Below are 25,771 nucleotides of genomic sequence, written 5' to 3'. Positions count from 1 at the left end.
TATTTTATACATATTAGTGTATATATGTCAATCCCAATCTCCCAATTCATCCCACCACCACCACCACCCGCTTTGCCCCCTTGGTGTCCATACGTTTGTTCTCTACGTCTGTGTCTCTGTTTCTGCCCTGCAAACCGGTTCATCTGTACCATTTTTCTAGATTCCACATATATGCGTTAATATACGATATTTGTTTTTCTCTTTCTGACTTACTTCATTCTGTATGACAGTCTCCATCCACGTCTCTACAAATGACCCAATTTCGTTCCTTTTTATGGCTGAGTAATATTCCATTGTATATATGTACCACATCTTCTTTATCCATTCGTCTGTCGATGGGCATTTAAGTTGTTTCCATGTCCTGGCTATTGCAAACAGTGCTGCAATGAACATTGGGGTGCATGTGTCTTTTTGAATTATGGTTTTCTCAGGGTATATGCCCAGTAGTGGGATTGCTGGATCATATGGTAATTCTATTTTTAGTTTTTTAAGGAACTGCCATACTGTTCTCCATAGTGGCTGTATAAGTTTATATTCCCACCAACAGTGCAAGAGGGTTCCCTTTTCTCCACACCCTCTCCAGCATTTGTTGTTTGTAGATTTTCTGATGATGCCCATTCTAACTGATGTGAGGTGATACCTCATTGTAGTTTTGATTTGCATTTCTCTAATAATTAGTGATGTTGAGCAGCTTTTCATGTGCCTCTTGGCCATCTGTATGTCTTCTTTGGAGAAATGTCTATGTAGGTCTTCTGAAGGGCTGCATTTTATTCCAGTCAGTTTTCCATTGTAGGGGCCAGATGCCAGTAAGTGCTGAATTTGGACAATTGACGTCAGAACAACAAGGGATTTGGTGAACCTCTGCATAGCTGCTTCCTGATTGTCTCCCACAGAGGGGAAGACAGTGGGTCTTTAGCTCAGCCCACCCACAGGCTGATGTGATCCAAGGAGCATGAGCCTTAGCAGGGGTTCCCAAGAGCCCATTTTCCCACAGGTTCCAGAACACCAGTGAGTGGCCCCAATGGAAGGCAAGAAGGCCCTGTGGCTTACCCTGTGTAAGGCCTGCCTCATCTGGGACATTGTAGGAGACAGAAAGGGAAGGGGCTCCGGCCTGTGGCGAAAGCTCCTACCCGCAGGGGGAGCCCTGGCTTCCAGGGCTGATTCACCACTCCCAACTCTGTCCTGGACAAAACACCTCACCTCCTGAAATTCCTCACTTGCTAACAAAGGTGACAGTCACCACGTCAGTGAGTTGTCATAAGGATGCATTAACAGTTTGAAAGCATTCAGCACAGTCCTTGGCACATGGTAGGTGCTTGTGATGGGGACCTTTTGGAGAACATGGGTGGTATCTTCATATCTCTATACACCTGTATACCTGACACAAATCCCAGCACAGAGGCGGTGCACATAAAGTCTCTCCTGAGTGAATGAATAGCTCAAATTGGTAGATTCAAATGTAAGTCGTTGCCAGTTAGCTTGAGTGGCTTAATCTTTAGGAGTCAAGCTATATTCTGTAAAGACACCAGCCGAAGAGAACCATGTTTTATGCATGTCCCTCAAGATGCCATGTGAATCAAACACTCTGCAACGCTATCCAAAGTGCTGCGATTTAAAAAGAGGGCACACTTACAAATGCCATCACTGCCTTGTCCCTAGTCACTGGGGGTTCATGAAAAAGAGATGGGAATGGAGGGCTGCGCTCGTTGAACTTCTCTGTAGAGCCCGGCACTGGTAAACACACTTCACAACAGCCAGGTCCTTAACCCATGCTGTGTGTTGGGTGTGTTTTTTTCCTTTTCCTGTATCGTGCCTTCTTTGTGGATAAAACCGGAATGAAAGGCTGCAGACACAAACTGTGCGAATAAAATAACCTTGAGAAGAGGCTGCTGTAGTTGAAACTTACCGTCTCCCTGTTGCTATGGTTACCTCCAGCAGGTCGCCCAGTGAGAGTGGCTCTGTCATCAGCAACGAATCAGGGAAGCCCAGCTCGGGGAGGCGCTCACCCCAGAATGTAATGGCACAGCAGAAAGTGACAAAGGAGGAGGCATGGAAGAGAAATGGTGAGAAGCCTTCCCTGCCAAGCAGCACCCCCAAGCCCAGCACACACGTGCGTGCACACACGTGCACAGGCTCGCACACCAGTGTGCTTTAAACCACCGCCCACTCTTCTCTCTACTGTGTCCCACAAAAGTCGTACCTACCTCTTGAGGTAGTGCCTTATGCCCTTCCCTGAATTACTCTGTTTCACTTCCTCTGCCCTCTGTGCTTATGGAATTGTGCAGGGCCTGAGGAAAACCCTATGCAGATTGAGCTGATGTTTGCTTAGAGATGTTTCTCATTTGGGGGTGAATTGCCTTGATTTGTAGCACCAGGTCCACGAGGGTGGCAGGTTTCTGAAACGCTGCTTGTCTTGGAGAGTCCCTTCATTTTCTTGCCCTGACTTGCTTGATAAGTTTCAGGGCTTCAGTCTGTGCCAGTGAGTCCAGATATTACAAATGCACCTCTCCCAGAAAAATCAAGACAGTACTAAATATGTCATCATAAAAATCAGCCTGTGCTTGTCTTTATTCTCCAGGGGAACTTAACCCTTTAGTTTCTCCCTCGTGCAGATCTTTTCACCACCTATAAAGGATTGGTGTTGGGGGTTATTTACAAGTTGTCAGCGCTGCCTTAGTGTGCTGTGGCACCACCTGGAGATCTCATCTCTTAGACATCGTTATGCAGCCTCCTTCCTCCTCATCCCACTTTCGTTCTGAGCCTCATCTCCACTCCGTCCTTCTGTGTGTGATGCTGGCTTACTAAAGCCCAGATTCAGGGAACCAGTGCTGCCACTCAGATCAGGGAAAATTCCTTTTGGATATCAAGGCGTTGTAGGTGGAGTCCTACAGAAATGCTGGGTGAAAAGGCAAACAATCTGGCGCTCTGGTTAGCTGTGCTTCCCTTTTACAGGAATTTGATGAAGTGTGGTTCAGGACTCTCCCTTGAAACTAGTGCCAGAATATAATTTTGTTTTTGAGCATCACTTACTTCTTTCTTTTTTCTGACCAAAAAAGAAAGAATGGCACAATGGATTTGTCTTCTGCATGGAAAATGTGGTCCCTGTTCCCATTTCCAACCATTATATAAAGCATTTCTTTAAACTGTCAAACTGATTTGATTCTTTCATTTTTTCTTTTTCTGATCCCCCCATGCCACTCAGAGACTGTGCTTTCCACACCAGAATCAGGGTGTGACCTGTGGGGTTTTCCTGGAATATCACCCTACCCGGGTCCACTAGAAATTCTGCCCATCGGCAGTCTGCCAAGGCAGCTCACAGCGGGCCACAGGAGCTGTGGCTTATAAAGGGAGATGTGAACTTAGCCACTTTCTCCTCTTTCCTCCCAGAGTGAGATGCTAAGGAAGGTGGTCAGAGGGAGTGAGGCAACCCAGAGACATGTAGTGAAGCCATAGGGGAAAGTTGTTTTAACCAACTGCGGTGACTGCCATTGCCTCTAACCGAGATGCCCTCCTACACCCATCACACCCCTCCTTCCCTCCTTCCTTTATATTCTTCCCGGAAATGTATAAAGTCGAGTCAAAGTCCATCCTCCCCCAGATACCCCATCACCCACCCCAGTCCTCAAATGGCCTTGAATAACTCAGTGTGTGTCTCTCTCAGACTTTTTTTACTATGCATATGACAACACACATGTATCAACACATGTTTTTTGTTGTATTGCTTTATTTTATTTTGTGCAATGGGATCAATGTACATACTGTTCTGTGCCCTTTTTCTTGCTTAAAAATATGCAATATACAGGCTCCTCTGTCAGTAAATACCCACTGACAAGATGATGCCTTTCCCCGTGCCCTGCATTTAATCTGTAGAAGAGGAGGGGGCGGGGTCAGTTTCAGACCCCATCACTCCCCACCCAGTTGGTGTGGCATTGACTTGCCTAAATGTTCCCACTGATCTTCCTTTTCATGTTTTCCCACTCTCTCTACCTGCCTTCTCATTCTGTTTAGGTCACTTTGATTATTTAAATATCAGGTTCAGAAATAACAACAGCCGGGTGCATGAATAAAATGCAATTACTGTACCAGGTTGAGGTTTTAACTTGTTTGTTGTATTAAAAAGCCATCCTTTCTCCAAGTTTACCGTGCTTCATTGCATTTTATTTTTGCCAGAAGTAAACCCAGTGAATTTTCAGACTTGGTCACTTCTCTTTGACCAAACGTTCTCATTCAGTGAGGTTTCACTTTGAAAATTTCAACTAGAAATGAGAGGACCAACTCATTTAATGCAAAATTCAACAGATGCTGAAGCACATCAGGATTCTAGACTGGACCTTCAATGGAACCTACACTTGTCCTTTTTTTTATCACAGGGCTCCACTTTATCACAATACTAGGTTAGAGTTCACCAAAAATATCAATAGCATATTTTATTCTATTAGAAGATGAACAGAAGGAGGGAAGGAAGCAGGGAGGGAGAGAAGGAAGAAAGGAAGGAAGGAAGGAAGGAAATAACGTTGAATGGAATTGTGGAAAAACTAAAAGGTGTAGTTCCATCCCATTGTCAGCTTGCAAAAAGTACGTGATTGTGTGAATGTAGCCTCTGAGAATAGATTATTCTCTTGGTATGGAATAATCAGAAGTTGTTTTTATGGCTCAGTATCCATTCTAGAGGTTAGGGTTACTGAGGTTAATTAATAAATGTTCATGTACCAGGCTATCATTCTAAAAGTCTTCTTGTTTTCCACCAGGTTTGTTGCATATGTAGCTTCTAATTTTCTACTTTTTTGTGAAGATAAGAACTTTAAAAGGAAAAGACACTATTCCACTAGCAACACGGCTGGGGGTGTGTGGGGGCGAGGTCCTTGTAGCTCAATGGCCTTGTTAGTTACCATAACTGCAGGCAGTTTTAGAGTCTGTTTCAAGGTGATGTTTAAATATAAGTGGGAAAGACAGATGCGAGAGCTAGGATTTTGAAAGCAGAACAATTTGGCATTCTCTCAACTAAATACAGATACTTAAACTTCTGAACCCAAACCAGTGTCACCTTAGAAAGAGTGTTTTCCAGGAAAGAGTTAAAAATGAGTTCAAGGTGAGAACATTGTGTATTTATACCTTCAGTCATTTAGAAGAAAGAACCTCCATAAACCCTTAAGGGTGCACCTTCCTTTAAGACCCCAAGATTTCACAGCCAGGTTTCAGAATCTAATCACACCTTGCCTCCTAGTTCTCGTGGGGCAGGTGGGACAGGAGGACAAGCATCAGAGAGCTTGGAGGATGAATCACTGCTTTCTTAGTAGGAGCCCTTGAGGATTTGTCAGAAATATTAGCTCAAAAACAGTTTCAGTTTATTCTTTCTCTGCCTTCCCAGTGAGATGAAGACTCACTTATTATTTGATAAGCAACACCAGAGGGCAGTGATCCTAGTTGTAAATTATTTGTCTTTGAGCTTTAATAAAGATTCCCCAAAAAAGAAAATGTTTTGTTTAAGAGCATTTTCTGCTTCACATGGGAAGATTCTCCCCATGCCAGTTCAAACATAAGGGAATGAAATCTCCCTTTCCAGCCTGATTTACTGAAGTTCACACCAGCCATGCAAATAAAACACAAATAGGTACAGGGTGGATGCTTGGGGGCATTTACCGTGATGATGTGATGATGTTCTAGGATACTTCCTCAATTTCACTGTGGCCCTTTTCTTTAGCATTGTCCCATGCTTTTTTCTTTAGTGACAAATTATGCTTTAAATATGCCCACGAACCTGCTGTACTCACATAACATTTTAATGTATTAATATTTAATGCAATGCCTTTTAATGTATTTTTTCCATACAGTCCTTTTGGGGGGAGGATAACTATTTTGCTCTTAAAGAAACCTAGAGGAATTATTGTGCAGATCTGAATATGACTTTGAGTGATAGTGGAAAGGAACTGCAGTTTATACAGTTTCCAGGGTGTTCTTTTCCTGTCTCATTATAGTTATACTCCCCCCTTTCCCTCCATGGGGTGAGGAGTAAGGGTGTCACAACCCAGAAGCAATAAGAATGCGAGGTATCATGTCTTCAACCTCGGAATGGTTAACTTTTACATGTTTAATTGTTCTGCAGGTACTAACAGCATCTCTTTTTCCAAGTCAGGAAATTTTAGTCATTCCTTTATTCATTCATTTATTCAGCAAATCCCTATTGAAAGCCAACTGCATGTGAGACATTGCTAAATGCAAAGGCATGAGCCTTTAAAAAGATGGGCAAGAATGGAGCTCTTCTATTCTAGTGGCAGGGGGTGGGAGCTGATTAAATCAATACAACAAATCACTAGTGATAAATGCATTGAAGAGAATACAACAGAGTGATGAGGTGAGTTTTTTTTCGATTGGTGGATAAGGAAAGTCTTTTTTAAGCTGCAACTTGAAAAATAAGAAGGAACTAGGCATGTAAAGATCTGGAGAAAGAGCAAATGCAAAATCCTGGAGGTGGGAACAAGCCTGCTGTGTTCAAGAAGGCCATTGTGGCTGGAACAGAGTGGCTCAGGGGAGAAGTGGGAAATGAGCTCAGCAAGGTAGCCAGGGCCACATGGTACAGGACCTTGTAGGTCACAGTAAAGACTCTGGATTTTATTCTGAGAGAGAGGAAGCCTTCAGAGGGTTCTGATCAGAGGAGTGCTGTGATCTGGTTATCTTTTGAAAAGATAATCCATCCTGGCTGCTGGTGGAGTGTGTATTTTAGAGGTAGGAGGACAAGAGTGGAAACTCAGAGGAGGGGCATTGTTTAGGAAGTGTATTGGTTACTTATCACTGTGAAACAAATTACCCCAACATCTAGCAACCGAAATGACAATCTAAATTTATTATCTCACGTAGTATCTGTGGGTCAGGAATTCAGAAGTGGTTTACTTGGGTGGCTCTGGGTTCAGAGTATCTCATGAGGTTGTAGTCAGGATATTGGCCTGGGCTGTAGCCATTGAAAGGCCTCGCCGGGCCTGCAGAACCCACTCATAAGATGGCTCACTCACATTATTGTTGTCAGGAGTCTCAGTTTCTTGCCACATGGACGTCTCCATAGGGCTCCTTGACTGTTTGCGTAACATGACAGCTGACTTTCCCTAGAGGGAAGTGATCCAAGAGAGAGCAAGGTGGAAGCAACGATGCTTTTTTATGACCTAGCCTTGGAAGAGATACATTGCCATTTCTGCAATTTCCTGTTTTGTTACACAGGTTAATCCTATGTGGTTGTGAATATCGGGAGGCAAGAATTACTGGGTGCCATATTGGAGGCTGGGTTTCATAGGAGTTGTCTGGTGGGAGATAATGGTAGGAAAGCAAGAATTGCCCAGCAAAACTACACTCTCAAAAGATATATGCATCTGGTAACACATCTGAATAGAGATTTTTCTCTGTCATTGGCTTCTTGGTGGCCTGCTATTTACAAATAAGTCCACAGAACCCAAAAATACTCCAATTATAACCCATGGTTAGACTCTGAGGTGTTTTAGCCACATTGCAAAATAACAATTTACTTGGCTTAATTTGACAAATCTTCTGTGATTATGATAAGTGACAGAATGGTACAAACTATGTTTCTCAATAATTTAAATGACATCCCAATCTCTCGAGACGGGAGGAAAGGTGAATACACTTCTATTACGTTCATATTTCATATAACACCTATTTTGCTCCTAAATTGCCGGCTGGCTTGGTTGTTTGAACAGGCTTAATTTATCTCTTGCCGAGCCATGTTCAATAAACTGTCATTCGTATAGTTACTTAATGGGGATGTGCTTTAAGAACAAGTAAATCAGCAAGATACCGCTGGCCCTCCAACGTCCTCCGTCAGCTTAGCTATGGAAGTGCAAGCAGATGGCTGTCTTTCAGCAATCACAGCAGAATCCTCTGTCAGAGGGGAGAATTAATTTAATAGAGTGTAGGTGGAAATCGCTCTACTTAATTAGGGGAGTCGTCTGTAGCTTTAAATTCATTTCTCTGGTGGTTATTCCTTACCTTTCTTTTGTTTAAGACACATGAAAGAAACCAAACCCTAGTCATTGAAGAAGCAGTCTTTAGAAAGAAAGAAAAAGTTTCAGGAGCAATTACTGTGGCTGGTTGACCAGGGAAGGCTCGTGACCTTCACATTATGCCAAAATGGGTAGCTTTGGTGCCAGAGACTAAACTGAATGCTGTTATTCTCTTGATCGTCATATTTTAAGAATAGTTGCCAGGTTTGGCCAAATGGCACTTTTCCCATCTCCGACTCAAACATAGAGAACAAATTTACTTTTTTTTTTTTTCAAGTGTGTTCTGTCACAGTTTTGAAGGAATGGTTTTTACTTTTTGAATTCAAACCAGTGGAGAGGTGAAGAGTGTAGATCTTAAATTAAAAAAAAAAAAAAAGAAAGAAAGCCATGAGCAGGAGTGAGCCATTGGCACAGAACCAGACACTGTCATTCCTGAGGTCATTTTGAGTAAAGTCAATGTCCTTCGGCTGTGAGCCTCTCATATACCCCCCCACGATGGTGTAGCTTCCGCACACCAGAAAATCAATGTGCTTACGTTGTGCTTTAGTGCCGGCGAGTGACGAAGAGGAAGGAGCAGTCCTCTTTGACAACTCTGGCAAGGCGGCCGCTGATCCCTTTGACACGTCTTCTGGGTCTGTGCAGCTCATCGGAATAAAACCCACAGCCCTCCCTGTGGTGCACCCCACCTCGGACAGGAGCCAGGAGCCGGTTGTACTCAACGGTGAGGTAAGCACCTGAGGACCAGAGCAGGAGAGAGCGGGTGCAGCCAGGCCTCCGTGGATGCGGACTAAGGAGTAGCACCTGGGGGGGGTGGTCCTGGGTGCAGGTTGCATCCAGGTGTACGGGGCTCTGGGGGTCATTTTTACCTCTGCATGCGCGGGCCTCAGCAGAACTAATCAGGACACAAGTCACCCCAAACCAGCTTGCTGAGTGATGTTTTCAGAGCATTTTCTACCTTCATTAGAAAGCCCAAAGGGGACTTTTTAAAAACTGTAATTGTGAAGAGAAACATAAATTCTGCTTCCCCAGCACCTCACCCACACAGCCTGCTGTCTTTCTTGATACTAAACTGGTCAGGATGGCACGTCTGTTGCAGTGGTGGTGAGAGGCACTTGAATTGATAGGGGACCAGAGGAGATCCAGACCGGTATGTGGCCCACTATCTAGGCTTTGAAGTGACTTTTACTCCTTTGAGCAAGCTTGAAACAACCCTTTGCCTGCTTCCAGGAGGATATCGATGGATATCATGATATTAATCAATTTTCCTAAGTCTGAAAAAAATTATTAATGTACACGAGAATAATGATTCCACCAAAGATAAACAGATAGATGGATGGATGGGTGGGTGGGTGGATGGATGGATGGAGATAGATAGATAGATTGATAGAGGCAGTTTAGGGGAGAGCAAGAGAGTAAATTGGGTAAAAATTATCTGCCATTTCTCCATCTCCTGCAGCAGAATGGTCACTGGGCTGAAGATGTTTATGATCCTTTAAGGCCATGCATATGGAACCTGCATGTGAATATGTTACACATGTATGCACACACACATGTACTTTCATATATTTTTCTCTGTTGTTAAGCTGTCAGGTTGGCTTTTCACTTCATTAGTTTATACCCAGCTATGGTTACCTGCATCAGGAGGGAGACTGCCTAAGCTTTAAAGTCTCTTTACCATCACACCTGGAGGAAAATGCGACAGCCCCATACAGCTGGGTATTGTAAGCGCACTTTAGCCGCTTGTCTGCATCCCCCATCCAGGCCACGTATAAAAGCCTGTTACAGACCTGATTCAGGAAGCTCCTCTGGTTTTCTGGACAGAAAGACCGAACTGCCCAGAGGTGTGATGAGTTGAGGTTCATCAACTTTTAAAAAGAACTTAACTGGGAATTCCCTGGTGGTCCAGTGGTTAAGACTCAGTGCTTTCACTGACGTGGCCCAGGTTTGATCCCTGGTCGGGGAACTAAGATCCCACAGGCCACGCGTCATGGCCAAAAATAAATAAATAAAAATAAAAAGAACTTAACTGGTTGTGGACTTATAGAGCACCTCTATTCCAACCCCATTTTTTTTAGACAAAGAAACTGAAGCCAGAGGGCTCAGGTGGCTTGCTCAAAGTTGCACTGCAGGTTATTGTGACAGCATGATGTTCAGGCCCCCTGGCTCCCTGTCCAGTGCTCCTTCCCTCTCTTTGACTTCCTGTGGCCCATTAGTGATAAAAAGCATTGTGCTTGAAAGAGTATGGACTCTCCAGCCATGCTGCAAGAATGTGAATCCCAGCTCTTCTACTTACTATCTTTGTGACCTTAGGCAGGTTAATTTATCTGTGCCTCAGTATCTCCATCTGTACAATGGGACCGTTGTGAGGATCAAATGAGTTCATACATGTAAAGCACTTAGAAAAGTGCCTAGCATACAAGTACATTATTATTACTGTCATCATCATCATTAGTCAGCTAACGAGCAAGGATTCACTGATCATGTACTTTATGCCCTTTGGCCCTATAATTTGGGAACCTGTATATCTTCTTAAAGCCAATCACAGCCAGTGAATCTTTCCTTGTACACAGTTCTGCCACTGGACATGCAAGCCCAGTGATTAGAGGCCTCTGGGGTTTTCACTAACGCACTGGTAACTGCTCTTCATTAAGACCCTCTGCCCAGTATGGGCCCAGATGATGGCTGCCATGCCTTGATCTTTTCATCCCAGCTTAGCCATATGAATGTCATGGGGACAGATTCCAGATCTCGGCTAAATCTAACTTACCACTCGCTTTTTCTGCCAGGCCCATCACCCTGTCACAGGAGCACAGATGAGCATTTTCCCTGTCCAGAAATGGATGCATGTTACACTTTGGTAGCCGAAGGAATAGACCTTGCTGACATGTGGATTGAAAAGGAGCCCTGAACTGTTCTCTGTAATTTACTGCCTTGTGGCATTTGAGGCAGATTGTCTTATAATTTTCCTCTTTCTCCTCTTACGGGCAGCTTGTATAAGTGAAGAAAGTACAGCCTCAAAGCCATAAATTTTCCTTTTACGAATTATAGGTAACTCTTTGAAATATTATTTTAAAGAAAACATAATAACAGCAAAGTTCAGAAAGTAAGAAAGATCACTGTAACTTCACTACCCTAATATATCCTCTGTTTTCATTTTTTCCACCTTCAAGCTTTTGATCAAACTCATGTATATTTTAGAACCTCATCATAGACAGACAACTTTATATCTTGTATCTTAAGCATTTGCTGTGTTGCTGTTGTCTTTCTGACGATCATTGTGAATGACTTGATTGAGTAGGTACACCATTGATTGGGAAACTACTCTCCCATTGATCAAACCAGGTATTTTTGGTTTTAGTTCTCATGCATGACTTTTTAAATTTTATTTTATTTATTTTTTTTGCGGTACGCGGGCCTCTCACTGTTGTGGCCTCTCCCGATGCGGAGCACAGGCTCCGGACGCGCAGGCTCAGCGGCCATGGCTCATGAGCCCAGCCGCTCCACAGCATGTGGGAACCTCCCGGACCGGGGCACGAACCCGTGTCCCCTGCATCGGCAGGCGGACTCTCAACCACTGCGCCACTAGGGAAGCCCTCATGCATGACTTTTAAAAAGTTTTTATTTTGAAAATAATTTTAGATTTACAAAAGAGTTGCTGTAATAGGACAGAGAATTCCTTTACCCAGCTAGTTCTTTACCTGCTACCCCTACTGTTAACGTTATGTAATCATAGAATAATGATCCAACCCAAGAACATAACATTGGTACAATACGATTGACTAATGTGCAGATCTCATTTGAATTTCACTGATTTTCCCGCTCCTGTCCTTTTCCTGTTCTGGACTCCAGTCCAGGATCCCACAAGGCATTTCGTTGTCTTCTGAGTCTCCTCCAGTTTGGGACAGTTTCTCTGTCCTTCTTTGTGACCATTTTGTCTTTCATGACCATTACTCTTCTGAAGCCAGTTACCATGTAGAATGTCCCTCAGTTTGGATTTGTCTGGTGTTTTCTTACAACTGGATTGAGGTTATGAACTTTTGGCATAACTATGGGAATGTTGTGGCCTTTCGTGGGCATTGCATCAGGAAGTACTTGATACTGATATGTCTGATTACTGGTGATGTTAACTTTCATCTCTGACTTTGAACTTCTCTTGGAATGTTGTTTCAGGAGAGATTCCAGAAATGGATTCCTGGCTCAGAGCATGTCATGCTACCTTCTTCTCTTTACTGGTTTTCTCAGTGGCAGGCAGAATGAGGGAACAATGAAAGATTTGTGAGATGCCACCAACCTAAAGATATCATCAGGGCCCAGGTTGGGGAGATCTTTGCAAGAGTTAGAAAAAGTATGTCCCTCAGTCTGTTTCTTCAAATGCTGTAAAAATAAAGCACCTAAGATGCAGCCTCGTGTTAGTGAAACTTGGGCTTCGTACGTTGGTTGATATGTATCTTACCAGTGGATGAATTCATGGCTAGGATAACCTAGCAGTGTGGAGTGTCAGGACTGGAGCCTCTGCTTGCACATTGAACCACATCCTGGGCATTTGGGAGTTTATCTTAGAGGATGGGCTATAGTTACTCAGGCTCATGACTCCAGAGCTAGCTGCACGGATCCTCGAATGGGCTTTCCTAAAACACCACACTCTCACCACAACTTGTTGGCCAGACACGGCTAGTGCTATGTCTAATGCTCAAAGCCCCCAGGTGTTGGTTTGCGTTGTTATAGGCTGCTTCTCGCAACTGGCTTGCCCCTTCCTCTTTCCCTCCTGAAACAGGAGCCAGAAAGGATGCAACCAGAGTAACTCTCACGGGCAAGAGGAAGGAACAGGGACATTCTAAGACTTCGGTGCAGCCTGTGGCCTGTCGGCCTTCCTTTGTTCGTCCTGCCCCTGCCCCAGCACACCCACTCCCACAGTGCTGCACCCATGCCGCTCAGCCCAAAGCCCCCTCACTGCCCCACTCCACCCACGTCTGCTCACCTTAGTGCTCCCAAAGCTACTCATTCCCCTTCCCCTTCTCTCTGTCAAGCTCCCTCTCCCTTACTCTTAGATGAAAAGGAACCCCAAACAACCCACATTAGCGGTAATAACATTTTAAATTTTATTTATTTATTTATTTATTTATTTGGCTGTGTTGGGTCTTCGTTTCTGTGCGTGGGCTTTCTCTAGTTGCAGCGAGCGGGGGCCACTCTTCATCGCGGTGCGCGGGCCTCTCACTGTCGTGGCCTCTCTTGTCGCAGAGCACAAGCTCCAGACGCGCAGTTGTGGCTCACGGGCCTAGTTGCTCCGCGGCATGTGGGATTCTTCCAGACCAGGGCTCGAACCCGTGTCCCCTGCATTGGCAGGAAGACTCTCAACCACTGCGCCACCAGGGAAGCCCAGCGATAATAACATTTTAAAGTCATTCTCAGTGATGGTCATGTTGCAAGCATGCCATGCATGTGAACTCATGCAAATCCTCACAACAGCCCTACGAGGGCAGTAGTATTATCTCCCTCTTCACCTAACGAATCTGAGGCACAGAGAAGTTAAGTAATGTGCCCAGGGTCACGTAGCTAGGGAACGACAGAGCTGGGATTTAAACCAGGCAGTTGATCTGGTTCCCAGAACCTATACCCTTAGCCACAGCTTTATGCTGCTCCATCATTAAAATGTAAATGACTGAAAGCAACAGTATTATCCTCCCAGGTGTGTGTTTGCATATTAACCCAGTGAACTCTGGTGAACATTTCATGAAGAGTTGGGAATGAGTGAGAGACAGAGATTGACTTTAAAAGGAGATTCTTCCCCTGTGTTGCTTGCAAGTAAGTTTGGCTCAAGTGGGGACCCTGCTCCTATGCTTACCTGTGACAGTGGGGGGAACTGGGGGAAAGAGGGGAGCAGTTCCCTCAGCAGAAGGGAGTACTGCCGGCCTTAGTTTTTGGAGTCTTGATGTTCTAGCAGATTTTAAGTTAATTATCCAAATAGAAGAGCCTTAAGAAGAAAAAGAGCTTAATCTAAAGTATCGTCAGCAGCATGGGCAGTGAGTCAGGGATTCATGGGCCCGACTGGCCAGAAGCCCAGCATCCCAGGCTGTGGTCCTTGCTACCTAGGGGACTTTCAAGTCCAGGAAGGACACAAAGGGGGTAAGACAGCCATACCCCTCCCTCCCTCTGTCCCCCGTTGGCATTGGCTGCAACAGTGAGGAAGCTCCTGTGCCACGTCCCGGGGGCCTCCGGGAGCTCCTCCTCTCCTCCCTGGCCTCGGCACCTCTGCATATCTCACGTATCTCAAGGCCACAGCCTGTCTCCCTCTCCTCCCAGAGCTCAGCTCAGCCTGACTTGGGGGTCAGGCCTCAAGTTTCTGACCCCAGGACCATTGGACCTTATGCCTTCTTGAACCCCCTAATCCTTTCTTCAAACATGCTGTTTTGTAGCAGTCTAATATAGAACACAGACGGGAGCATGGAGGGCTGCCCTGTTGGTTGGGGACCAGACCCAACAGCTTAGCTGTCTTCTTTTTTTTTTTTTTTTTTTTTTTTGCGGTACGTGGGCCTCTCACTGTTGTGGTCTCTCCCGTTGCGGAGCACAGGCTCCGGACACGCAGGCTCAGCGGCCATGGCTCACGGGCCCAGCCGCTCCGCGGCATGTGGGATCTTCCCGGACCGGGGCACGAACCCATGTCCCCTGCATCGGCAGGCGGACTCTCAACCACTGTGCCACCAGGGAAGCCCATTAGCTGTCTTCTTGCTGCCTCCATACTTTCCTGGCTCCTGAGGACTCTCCTGGAGCTCTGGGGCAACAGTTCTTAACCCCAGGTCCCTGGACTTGCTGAAGCTATTGACTTTTGGAGGGCAAGACTCCTAATTCTCATAAGATTCTCAGCCAACCTTCCAAAATGACACAAATCCATGGAATATAATTTGAAAACCAGTGCTCAGTGCCAGAGGTTTCTCACCCAGGTGCTGGACCAGAGTCAGCTCTGGGACTTTTTTCAAACTACAGATGCCCAGGCCCCACTCTTGAAGATTCAGATTCAGTAGGTCTGAGGTAGAGTCTGGGCCTCTTGATTTTTTGCCAGCTCTGTATCCAGCACCAATGCACTGCCCGATGACCGTTGCCTTGCACATCTTCCCAATGGAAAGACCCAACTCTGGCAAGCCCACACCAACCTCAGCCCTCAGCCATTCTTGGGGTGGAATCTACCAGTCCAGGGGCTTAGACTTTGGACCTTCTCATCCTGAGAGGCAGTGTACATGGTAGCTAACTGTGCAGACTCAGAGCTCTGACATGGGCTCTCCAAGGTCAAACCCTGACCCCACCACTGATTATCTGTGGGGACCATGAGAAAGTTCCTTAATCTCATCTGTAAAATGGGGAATGAAATAACCTGCCTATGGGTTGTCATGAAGGTTAAGAAGACTTCACTTCACACCCAATAAGTCACTCCAGTGATTGTACCTCGCTATAAGGGGAGCTCTTACTTAGTTGGCTAGGGATCCCAACTCTGCACTTTACTAAGTTAGCCGTTTTGGGGCTTCAGTTTCCTCATCTGTGAGGTGGAAGTCATCCCCACACTTACCAGACTTTCCATGATTGTCCCTTGAAATTACAGCTGTGAAAATGCTCTCTACATTATACATGATTATACAGATGTAGTCAAGTCCGATTACCAGCTGCACTAATGGTTCTCCATTATTGTTCAGTAAGTGTGTCAGGCAGATTTCACCATTCAGCTCTGTTTGTGGGAATAACATCCTCGTCATTTGTTACTTACTTAGCACAGTCATCTGCTTGTATCTTTGACAGGTAAGCTGGAACTGGTTGGCAATAGCAACCATGCCAGGCTTCTTTCAAGAAAGCTATAGGTTGACAAAAATAAGCTCTCAAGTGCAGGTCGATAGAGTGGGAAGACCTTGGGAGCAGGGTGTCTGCTCCCCTTTCCCACCCCATTCATCTCAACTCTACTCTTTCAGGAACTGGCTGTCTTATCCAGCTGGACACCAGCCAGACAGCCAGGGGAGGCCACTGGGCTGCTCAGGGCTGGAGCTAGAGTCAGAACCCCAAGTCTAGCTGGGTTGCCAAGTCCGAGTCTTCCACACAGGGGAACCGAAAGGGTTTAGGCGGGACTGAGGCCCACACCACAAAGCTGAAAGTGCAGAGTCAGGCCTAGACCTGAGTAGACTCGAATAGATGGGCAAGGAGGCCCTGAGGGAAGGTCTCAGGTGACTTAGGCAAGTGCCAGGCTCCACACTGTTTGTGGTCCACTCTTGAGGGCTGGTCTTGGCATGGGACACAGGTGGGTCTGGCTGGCTCAAAGGACCAGAGGTGAAGCCCAGGATGGCTTTTCCAGGAGTTGTGACTGTCTGATGAAGCTTCCTGTCTATGGGCTGTGCCTGGTCAGGTGTGGGCCTGAGACTATCTCTCTCCCCAGGTGAACAAAGCCCTGAAGCAGAAGTCAGACATCGAGCACTATCGGAACAAGCTGCGCCTCAAAGCCAAGAGGAAGGGCTACTACGACTTCCCTCCGGTGGAGGCGAGCAAGGCTCAGATGGAAAGAAAAAAGATGTTTGAAAAAGCCCCCAAGGAAATCGAGCACGTTTTGGATCCAGACCCAGAAGTGTGTGCCCCCTTCACTGAGGCTAAAAACAGGTGCAGTCCCTAAGGGATTCTCTGAAGGTCGCTGTACCATTAGTGGGATGAGGGCAGGGTGTGCCTCGGGCAATACAGTCTGGGTCTCTGGATCTGTGTGTTACCTTAGGACTATCATCTTTGCAGGCTGCTGGTCTGGGCCACACTGGTCTGTACGAACAGGAGTTCCACAGTGAGTCTGGAAGAGAATAAAATTGAAGCCATTCAAAAAAAATAATTGTGCAAACAACCATAATTGTCCTTTAGCTTAATGATGTTTTCATACCTGTAGCTGTTTCAGAGCTGGGTTCAGATATAATTATCACCCACCTGGTTATGCAACTTCCAGATCAAGGGACAGTGTATTCGTCAATTATTTTAATGGCTCTTGCATAAGAAAAACAGAACCCATGCCTCGCCTTTTCATTCAGCTTCAGTAAGTATTTACTGCACCGCTACTTCAGTCTCCATGCTGAGTTCCTCTTTCATTCATAGACTTGTTCATTCACTTGCCCTTTGTTGTCACCTGCTCTGTATTGGGCACCATGCATGATCCTGGATACTGTCATGGTCACATGTTCATTCATTCAATTCGTTCAAAATGTTATGGTGGACAGGACAGCCCAATCATTGCTTTTGTGGAGCTTAGGGTCTGATGGGAGAGAAAGATCACCACCCCAGAAGCTCATTGCTCACAAGTCCAATGGGTGTTTGAAATGTGAGCTGCTATGACAGTCGAAAAGGTGGGTCTGGCCTAGCAAGAGACGGGTGGGCCTGGTGGGTGGAATTGGCATCTCTCCAAGCTTTGCGGCTAATTCAGCAGGGAGTGGCCTCACCTACTGGGAAAAGGGGTAGAGGTCAGCAAAGCTAGATAGGCCCACCTCTCTTCTTTGCCTTCCCTCTGAGGTACTTCCCCAAAAGCATTTTCATGATTTGAGAACATCTCTTTCAAATACTCCTTGGCAGTGGCCCCTTGACTTTGAGCTGCCAGTGCTCCAACCCATCCTGTAGCCTTGGCAGACATACCCTCTTCAGAGGTCCCCGGGGAGGATAGGATGGTTCCTGGCCTGAGTGGGTATTTATTCAAAGCCAAAATGACTATGTGGCTTAGATGGAAGCCATAAAATCAAGCTGCTACATGTTATGAATGGAATCACCATAATTTATTTTTAATAATGAAAGGGGAGAATTCTAAGCCAGTGCTTCATTTACCAGGCTTCTCATTAGGCTTGGTGGGGATAACAAGCTGTTGACCTAAAATCACACTGTGATGGGATCACAACGTATGTGCCACCAAGTTGATAACTGTAGGAAAAAAAGAGAAGAACATACGTAGATTTTACTGGGAGGCTGGGGCTTCTTTAGCTTTCACTTTATACTTTGGGGCTTTTTACTTCAGGGGTCTTTTATAGACTAGGGTGGGGAGTTTTTTTGCTGGGTTTCCTGCTGATACTTGGAAAATGAATCAAAAGTCCTGTACAAGTAAGAGGAACTGAGTTTGGAAATTATTTGAGAAATGAACATTTCCGTTAAGGTATTTTATAAGGAGAATGAACAAAACTTTTTTCTGGAAAGGTGTGTCTCCACTGCCTAACAAAAGGTCAGGCCAGATTCTTAAGGCCCTTTGATGGCCTGCTGATGCTGGGATTATATAGGTAATTTTTAGGAAATGTCTGTTGAAGAAATGATTTAATTAAAATTTTTGACCAGTTAAGGGAAAAATAGAGATAAACACAAATCAGGTTGAGGTGGGGGGTAGGAAAGGAGATGGGGTCAGCAAGAGACTGGGACGAGAAGAGCAAGATTAATAGAGAAAAGGAGAGAAACAGAGGCTCTCGGGTGCTATTCTTTTTTTTTTAAGTTTTTTTAAAAAATTAATTTAATTTATTTTTGGCTGTGTTGGGTCTTCGTTGCTGCGCGCGGGCTTCCTCTAGTTGCACTGAGCAGGGGCTACTCTCTTTGTTGCGGTGCACAGGCTTCTCATTGCGGTGGCTTCTCGTTGTGGAGCACGGGCTCTAGGCGCATGGGCTTCAGTAGTTGTGGCACACGGGCTCAGTAGTTGTGGCTCATGGGCTCTAGAACGCAACCTCCGTAGTTGTGGCGCACGGGCTTAGTTGCTCCGCAGCATGTGGGATCTTCCTGGACCAGGGCTCAAACACGTGTCCCCTGCATTGGCAGGCGGGTTCTTAACCACTGTGCCACCAGGGAAGCCCCTCGGGTGCTTTTGTCACACCCCACTGTTGACTCCAGGCACTGTCCACTGCTACCTGCTGTGTGTGTCACCTGTTATCACAGGTTAGACTTGCCTGTTAATTACTGTTCACAGTTCAACTTGTTAGAGGTTCTGCTCTCAGTGACCTAGCCCCTGCAAGGCACAAGTAAGGGGCTCATTCTCTTGGCCAGAGGTAGCATCAGTAACCAGAATCTTACCCTGAGACCTAAATAAATCAAAGACAAAGTTTAGATTCCAAATGATGACTCATCCTGATACCCTTTAAAAGAGTTTTCACAGGGCTTCCCTGCTGGCGCAGTGGTTGAGAGTCCACCTGCCGATGCAGGGGACATGTGTTCGTGCCCTGGTCCAGGAAGATCCCACGTGCCACGGAGTGGCTAGGCCCGTGAGCCATGGCCGCTGAGCCTGCGCGTCTGGAGCCTGTGCTCCACAACGGGAGAGGCCACAACAGTGAGAGGCCCGCGTACCGCAAAAAAAAAAAAAAAAAAAAAAGAGTTTTCACAGCTTTTTTTTTTTAAGTCAGAGCACACCCCCCTTTTTATGTTATAAACTCTTACCCAGAGACACAGAGTATGTAATACTCTGTGTGCAGGTGCTGTCGGAGGCCCCCTACATGTCCCCTCAGCCCCCCTATAGGCCAGCAGCATCCTTCATCTGTGACTCTGACATGAGCCCCCGACCAGAAGTGTCAGGTAGTTAATGTGCTCAGGAGCAGCTGTAGTCACTGACAGATGGGAACTGATGGATAAAGACCCCTAGCAGAAGAACTATACACTGTTGTAATAACCACGTTGTCTGGTTTCTGTGTTTGATGATTTGACATCTGGGACCTTTCCCCTGGAGAAACTGCCCCTCCCAGGGCTGGCTAGCCTTTTCTTAGGGATAGTAAGTCTCACGTGCGAGTGCACTTGTGAGACACAAACCAAACAAGCTAGAGCCCAGACTCCAGCTGCCTCTTGCACACAGGGCTTTTGCAATCTGAGCCCCCAGTCTCCCTGCCCGAATCACCCTGGCCAGGTACCAGACAAACAGGGACGGCTCCCATGTCCCAGAGTCTGCCAGAACCTTTCAAGTGAGCCAGTCCTAAGCCTGCTTACCCTGCCTTGCCAGTTCTTTCCCATGAAAGCCACAATAAAGGCTCTTGCCCACATTTTCCCCACCCTCCCACTGCCTTGTGACTGACCTTTGTGCTTTCCATGTGGCCCTCCATAGTGTGGCATGCCCTTTCCTCTTGAGATCTGTGAGTATATGAGCTATCTTTTCAATGGCAGTCATCTCCTGATCTGTTGGTTTTACCATACCTGAATAATAATGAAACCTACATTTTATTTTATTATTATTTTTATTATTATTATTTTTTTGCGGTACACAGGCCTCTCACTGTTGTGGCCTCTCCCGTTGTGGAGCACAGGCTCTGGACGCGCAGGCTCAGCGGCCATGGCTCATGGGCCCAGCCGCTCCGCGGCATGTGGAATCTTCCCGGACTGAGGCACGAACCCGTGTCCCCTGCCTCGGCAGGCGGGCTCTCAACCACTGCGCCACCAGGGAAGCCCGAAACCTACATTTTAAAACATCTGTCTCCCACACTTCTCTAGTGAGTTTGAGCCCCAGATGCCCAAAACACTGATCTGCTCTGGATCATATCCTTTATTGGCCTCCTCTCCTTCCCTCTCTCATTTTCCCACTTCCCAACTTGTGCTTCCTGGAACCCTCTCCCAAATAAACCACTTCTACTTCTACTCAGATCATCACAGAGCTTGCTTCTGGCGGAACCCAACCTAAGGCAATAACCTGTAAAGACAGAGTTTCTCTGATAGAAGCAGGGCGACCTCCTCCTTCTCAATGGCTCTAGTCCATCTTTATGGAACCCTAGGGTTCTGTAGAACACAGTTTGGAAACTACATTCTTAAACTATAGTGGTTAATCCCAGGCTCCAAAAAAATCCAAATAATATTTATCATTATCCTCCCAGCAGTATTTTCAAAGGTTAAAAAACTTACGTCTCAAGTTTGCAAGTGTCAAAATTTGTTAACTTTTAAAGAATATAGCAAAAATACCAATAGGAAATGAATATACCTAATGGAACTCTATTTGATGAAAATAAGTAATTTCTGTACCTGAAAGCCTAATTTATCTCGAAGTAGTTGCTTGCACATCAGGCACACATTGGTGATCTGGTCAATTGAGATCCATGTCAAACAACAGTCTTTAAGCTGTATATAAAAGAACATTGTCGGGCCTCCCTGGTGGCGCAGTGGTTGAGAGTCCGCCTGCCGATGCAGGGGATACGGATTCGTGCCCCGGTCTGGGAGGATCCCATATGCCGCGGAGCGGCTGGGCCCGTGAGCCATGGCCGCTGAGCCTGTGCGTCCGGAGCCTGTGCTCCGCAACGGGAGAGGCCACAACAGTGAGAGGCCCGCGTACAGAAAAAAAAAAAAAAAAAAAAAAAAAAAAAAAAGAACATTGTCTTTGATGGAAAAGGAGACTGGGGTGTGTGCCAGTGTCTAAGGGCTCACCCCTGTTCATGGTTCTTCAAAGGGCTTACACAGTCTCACTATTGTATTTCTAATACTTCCAAAACAAACTACTTAAATGTCAATTGCTAATCCTAGTATTTACTCCTCCATCACCTTTATTAGTAATTGGCAATCTCAGGACAGTTGTGAAGTCTGCTTCTTCAAAAAATGATTTGTAATTAGGTCAAGGGTAAGAATTCTTTGGAATCTGCCTTAACGTGTGAATCACTCAGAACAGATTCTGTTTCACAAGGTTGTGCTTCTTTCCTAAAGGAAGCCTCTAATTGCAGATAACTGTAGGGCACATTTGGTAACACTAGGTGGTAAGCTCCTATATGAGTCAGGATTCTTATGGATGTAAATGATGGAAAACCAACACAAACTGGTTAAATAAAAGGGGAATTTACCATTGAACAGGCCAAAGCTTCAGGAGATATAGCTTCAGCTAGATCCAAGAGGTCATAGAATGTCTTCCATGTTTACCTTGCTGTTGCTTCACTCTTTGCTGGCTGGTTTACAGGCAGCCTTTTACCTCATAGTGGCAAACTGGTTACCAACAAGTCTAGGCTTATATCCTATCTCCTTAGAAACCTCAGTGCCAAGAGAATGCCTCTTTGCTGGTTGCCGTAGCAAAAGCCTTCAGACTTAGTCTCATTTGACTAACTCAAGTGCCCACCCTCTGACCAACTGTTATGGCCATGGGGTTGTGATGCTATGACTGTCCAGCCTGAGTCACATGCCTATCCCTGGAGGAAAGCTGGCCCCCAAAGAACATCCTAGTGCTCTTACCTAAAGAGGGTTGTCCTGGGTGCCAGGCAAGCAAAGACCACAGAGGCTCTCTAAACAGGTATAAGCTCCTCATGGTGAGGGAGTCGGTCTAATAGTGTGTTTTATTCCCTAGACTAATTGCAAGGGTAGTGTCTTGCCTTGGGAGTTCTAATGTCTGTTCTAGACTAACAGTGTGTGAGTGTCATGCTGTGACAAACTGTGTGGGATCATGAAAAGGTATCTATATGTCCCAGGTTTCTTCCATAGTCACTGGGAATAAATAATGCAACCTCTTTACCTTCAACCCACGAATGGATAGAATCTTAGAACCGAGACACAAAATAGGTGGTGTTTGGGGAGTTCTCTGAAGGCAGATGCTCTGAAATGCAAGTTATTTACAGAGAGAAACTTACTGTTGGATGAGAGGGAAATAGCCAGTGATTTTATCCCACCTTTGTGGGATGAACCCTGCAGGATCATGTGAAAGTCCCTGCTGCTAAGAGTTGACTCTTGTGCAAGAAGAAAAGCACAGCCACAGCCCTCACTATGTTACTGTTTCTTTCCCCCTCCTCAAAAAATTCCTCTAATGACAAGTGGAAAGAAGACAGTGATGATGCATTTCCTAGTGGGAACTGAGTGGAGCCTCTGCACATGCTACTCCCTGGGACTGAAATGCTCTATGCCTAGATTGGCATGTGGCTGGCTCTGTTAAGGTGTCTGCCGAAATGTCACCTCTCCAGAGAGGCCTTCCCTGACCATCCTATCTAAAGTCATCCCCCATCCTATCGCCATCTGTCACATCACCTCGTTTTTCTTCCTAGCCCTTATTTTTCTTGTAAATTATCATGCGAATTGTCTGTCTCCATTATTAGAATGTAAGCTCAGGAGAGCAGGGCCATGTCTGTCTTGCTCACTGTGAATCTTCATCTTCTACAGTGCCTGGTACATAGTAGCCACTCAGTAAATACTGAATGATGAATGGATGGATGGATGGGCCCCAAATTGCCTTTTGGTTTATAGCTCCTTAGCCCAGAAGGGAATCCACTGTGGTAAAGGTAGAAAAGAAAATCTATCAACACTTGTGTTTGAGAAGCTCATTAGCCACAGCGTTTGTTAACGCATCATGGAACCCTGCATGTGAAATCAGAAAGATGAAAAGGAGTAGGAGGCTGCTAAGTCAACAAAGCTAACAAAAGCAAGTTTGTTCTTCCAGCATTAGCTGTCCTAGAGGGTCAAGGGAGAGCCCCTGGCCTTGCCATCATCAGAATTTTAGATGAGGTTGCAGTGTTGCAATTGATTATAGTTACCTAGTTTCCATACAAAAGAGCATTTACAATTCAGCCAAATGGTTATAGCATCTGGAAGAAAATTCTTTATTCTACTCTTTCTATAGCCCCTGATGGCCAGGGAACAAATACCATCAATTCTGAGATTCGTGAAGCAAATCCAAACCCTTCATTGGTTGCCTGTAGTTTGGATCAGTGGAGAATTCCATCTGTCAGGGCATTTGCTGCATCATAACAGTTGTTGAATTTTCTTCAGGCAACAGATGAAGAACTCTGTCTACCGGAGTCGGCAATCTCTGAACAGCCCGAGTCCGGGGGAAACGGAGATGGACCTTCTGGTGACTCGGGAGCGACCTCGGCGTGGAATCCGTAACAGCGGATACGATGTAAGTCTCTGGTGGGCCGAGCTGAATACAGCTTTGCTTTGTCCTGAATGCAGAGGGGAGAGAGCATCCTATAATGTTTCAGTTTACTGCATATTTGTGGAATTTTAAAATGCACTAAAATGGTTTCTGTTTTATTATTCCTTATTACCTATTTTGCAAAGTGAGACTAATTGGAATGTGTCAGAGTAACAAATTATTGCTCAAAGGAGCTCAATGTCTAAATTCAACCATTTTATGAATAGTACATTATTGACTTTAAACTCAACAACAGTTCTAAACATCCTTAATTTTTTCCCCTTTGTCCTTACAAACTCAGTAGGAACTATGGCTGTGGGTTAGAATTCATTTGAACATAGGCTTCTTTTAATCCATAGCACCGTTGAGAAGTTGGATTTGTTCCTGATTTCATAACTCCTCAATATGCCATGGAAACAATGAGATTTCCAACAGAACGATTTGGTGATTGCATATGATGAAGCACCTGCTTATGTGCAGGGATGCTCCAAGCTGTAAAAATGCTTCTAATCCCATCAGACGCCCCCAGGCGATGACTTACAATTTGGTGCCTCCTCTCACGTTGTTTACATCCCGTCACATGTAGTTGCTCTCATGAGCTCACGTGAACAATACTATGCTGAGATGTTCAATAATGCTTCCTTCTGCCTCAAGGTTTCAAATGGCCTTGAATATCCTCTTATGTTCTATGGAAATGTTTCTTTCCCTTTCTCCTAAAATGTTTCTCTAATGACAAATAAAAAATTTTCTGTAACAAGAGTTATGATTCAAATATATCCAGATAACGTTTTGTTACAATTGTGAGGTTGTAATTTGAAAATGACACTTGATTTCTTAAACATCCGGTGCTAATTTGAAGGCAATAAGATTTCTCCACCCTCAGGACTGGTCATTGTTTGCCACAAAAACTTAAAGTGGGAGTTTTTAATGGTCCAATTAGAAACAGAGATATTATACCTAATTTGAATTCTAATTACCTTCCTTAACATTTAAACTTGATATTTGTGTTGGTGATGATACCCTTATCTTTTATTTCTCTTTCCTTTCTTATAGAAAACCGTTTGATGGTTTAGTTTTGTAAAATTCCAGATGCTTTGGGCAAATCTTTTTTTCTCCTCCAGATTAAATTATTCAATGTTAAATTTTCTCCTCATACAAATACTTCTTATACTAAACTTGATCATCAATTTGATAATCAGCCTGTGGTTAAAAATAGGGCGTTTGAAATTTCCAATTAATCTCTCCCTACTAACAGTGAGTATTCTTCCTGGATGCTTGTAGTTTGGGGAATTTCTTCTTCTGCTCGGGACTATTCTGCTGAGGTATGATAGGATTCTTAATTTATTTCAGGATTTGTATTAATAGATTTCTCATGAGGTCCTAGACACAGACATTTTTACAGTTTGAGGAAACAGGCCAGAGGTTTCCCTATTAGTCTTGAAAAGAGAACACTGCAGGGTATTTTTTTTACCACTTTGCCAGGACTTGCAGTACTCACCTAATACTCTTGGAATGTTGTGTAGAACAGTAGAAGGAGAGGGACGATTTTTTAAAGGAGGTTGCTCACCTCTCACAAACATGTATAAATATTCCAATTACTGATTACTTTAGGGGAAGCACACTTCATTTCAGTAGATATTTTAAAATATACAATTCTTTGAAAAGTGTGTGTGATCACAAAAACAGAAGCAAATATAAGTTTCCTTAAGAGAAGATGATCATCTAGGGAACAATTTTAGGAATTTAGACTGTTGATGCTGAGAATGAAATTCTTTCTTGTATCTCCTCCTGAGCCTTTTAATCCCATGAGAAGTATTTGCTATCATTTCCTGACAGCACACACTAGACCAGGCCCTATTCTAGTCTTTTTGCATGTATAATCTCATTGAATTTGCAGTCACCAGTCAGGTAGGTGCTCTCATTATGTCCGTTGTACAGATGGGAAACCAAGGCT

At 45.0% G+C, this 25,771-nt stretch overlaps 1 protein-coding gene across 2 annotated transcripts in view; it reads left to right on the top strand.

Annotated features, from left to right (window-relative positions):
- The window catches only part of KIAA1549L (KIAA1549 like), a gene marked incomplete at both ends in the record, with an annotated part of 280,146 nt that overhangs the window by 202,262 nt on the left and 52,113 nt on the right, over positions 1-25,771 (top strand). For both annotated transcript variants that reach the window (XM_082627296.1, XM_082627295.1), the window contains 4 exons: positions 1,936-2,063; positions 8,554-8,732; positions 16,417-16,634; positions 23,673-23,802. In XM_082627296.1, the coding sequence (XP_082483422.1) occupies positions 1,936-2,063; positions 8,554-8,732; positions 16,417-16,634; positions 23,673-23,802 (655 nt within the window). The remainder of the gene's footprint in view (positions 1-1,935; positions 2,064-8,553; positions 8,733-16,416; positions 16,635-23,672; positions 23,803-25,771) is intronic.

The sequence above is a fragment of the Mesoplodon mirus genome (assembly GCF_964341445.2).
Source record: "Mesoplodon mirus genome assembly, chromosome: 7".
Taxonomy (NCBI): Eukaryota; Metazoa; Chordata; class Mammalia; order Artiodactyla; family Ziphiidae; genus Mesoplodon; species Mesoplodon mirus.
The sequence above is the reverse complement of the archived record's forward strand: the minus strand, read 5'-3'. Positions and strand labels throughout refer to the sequence as shown.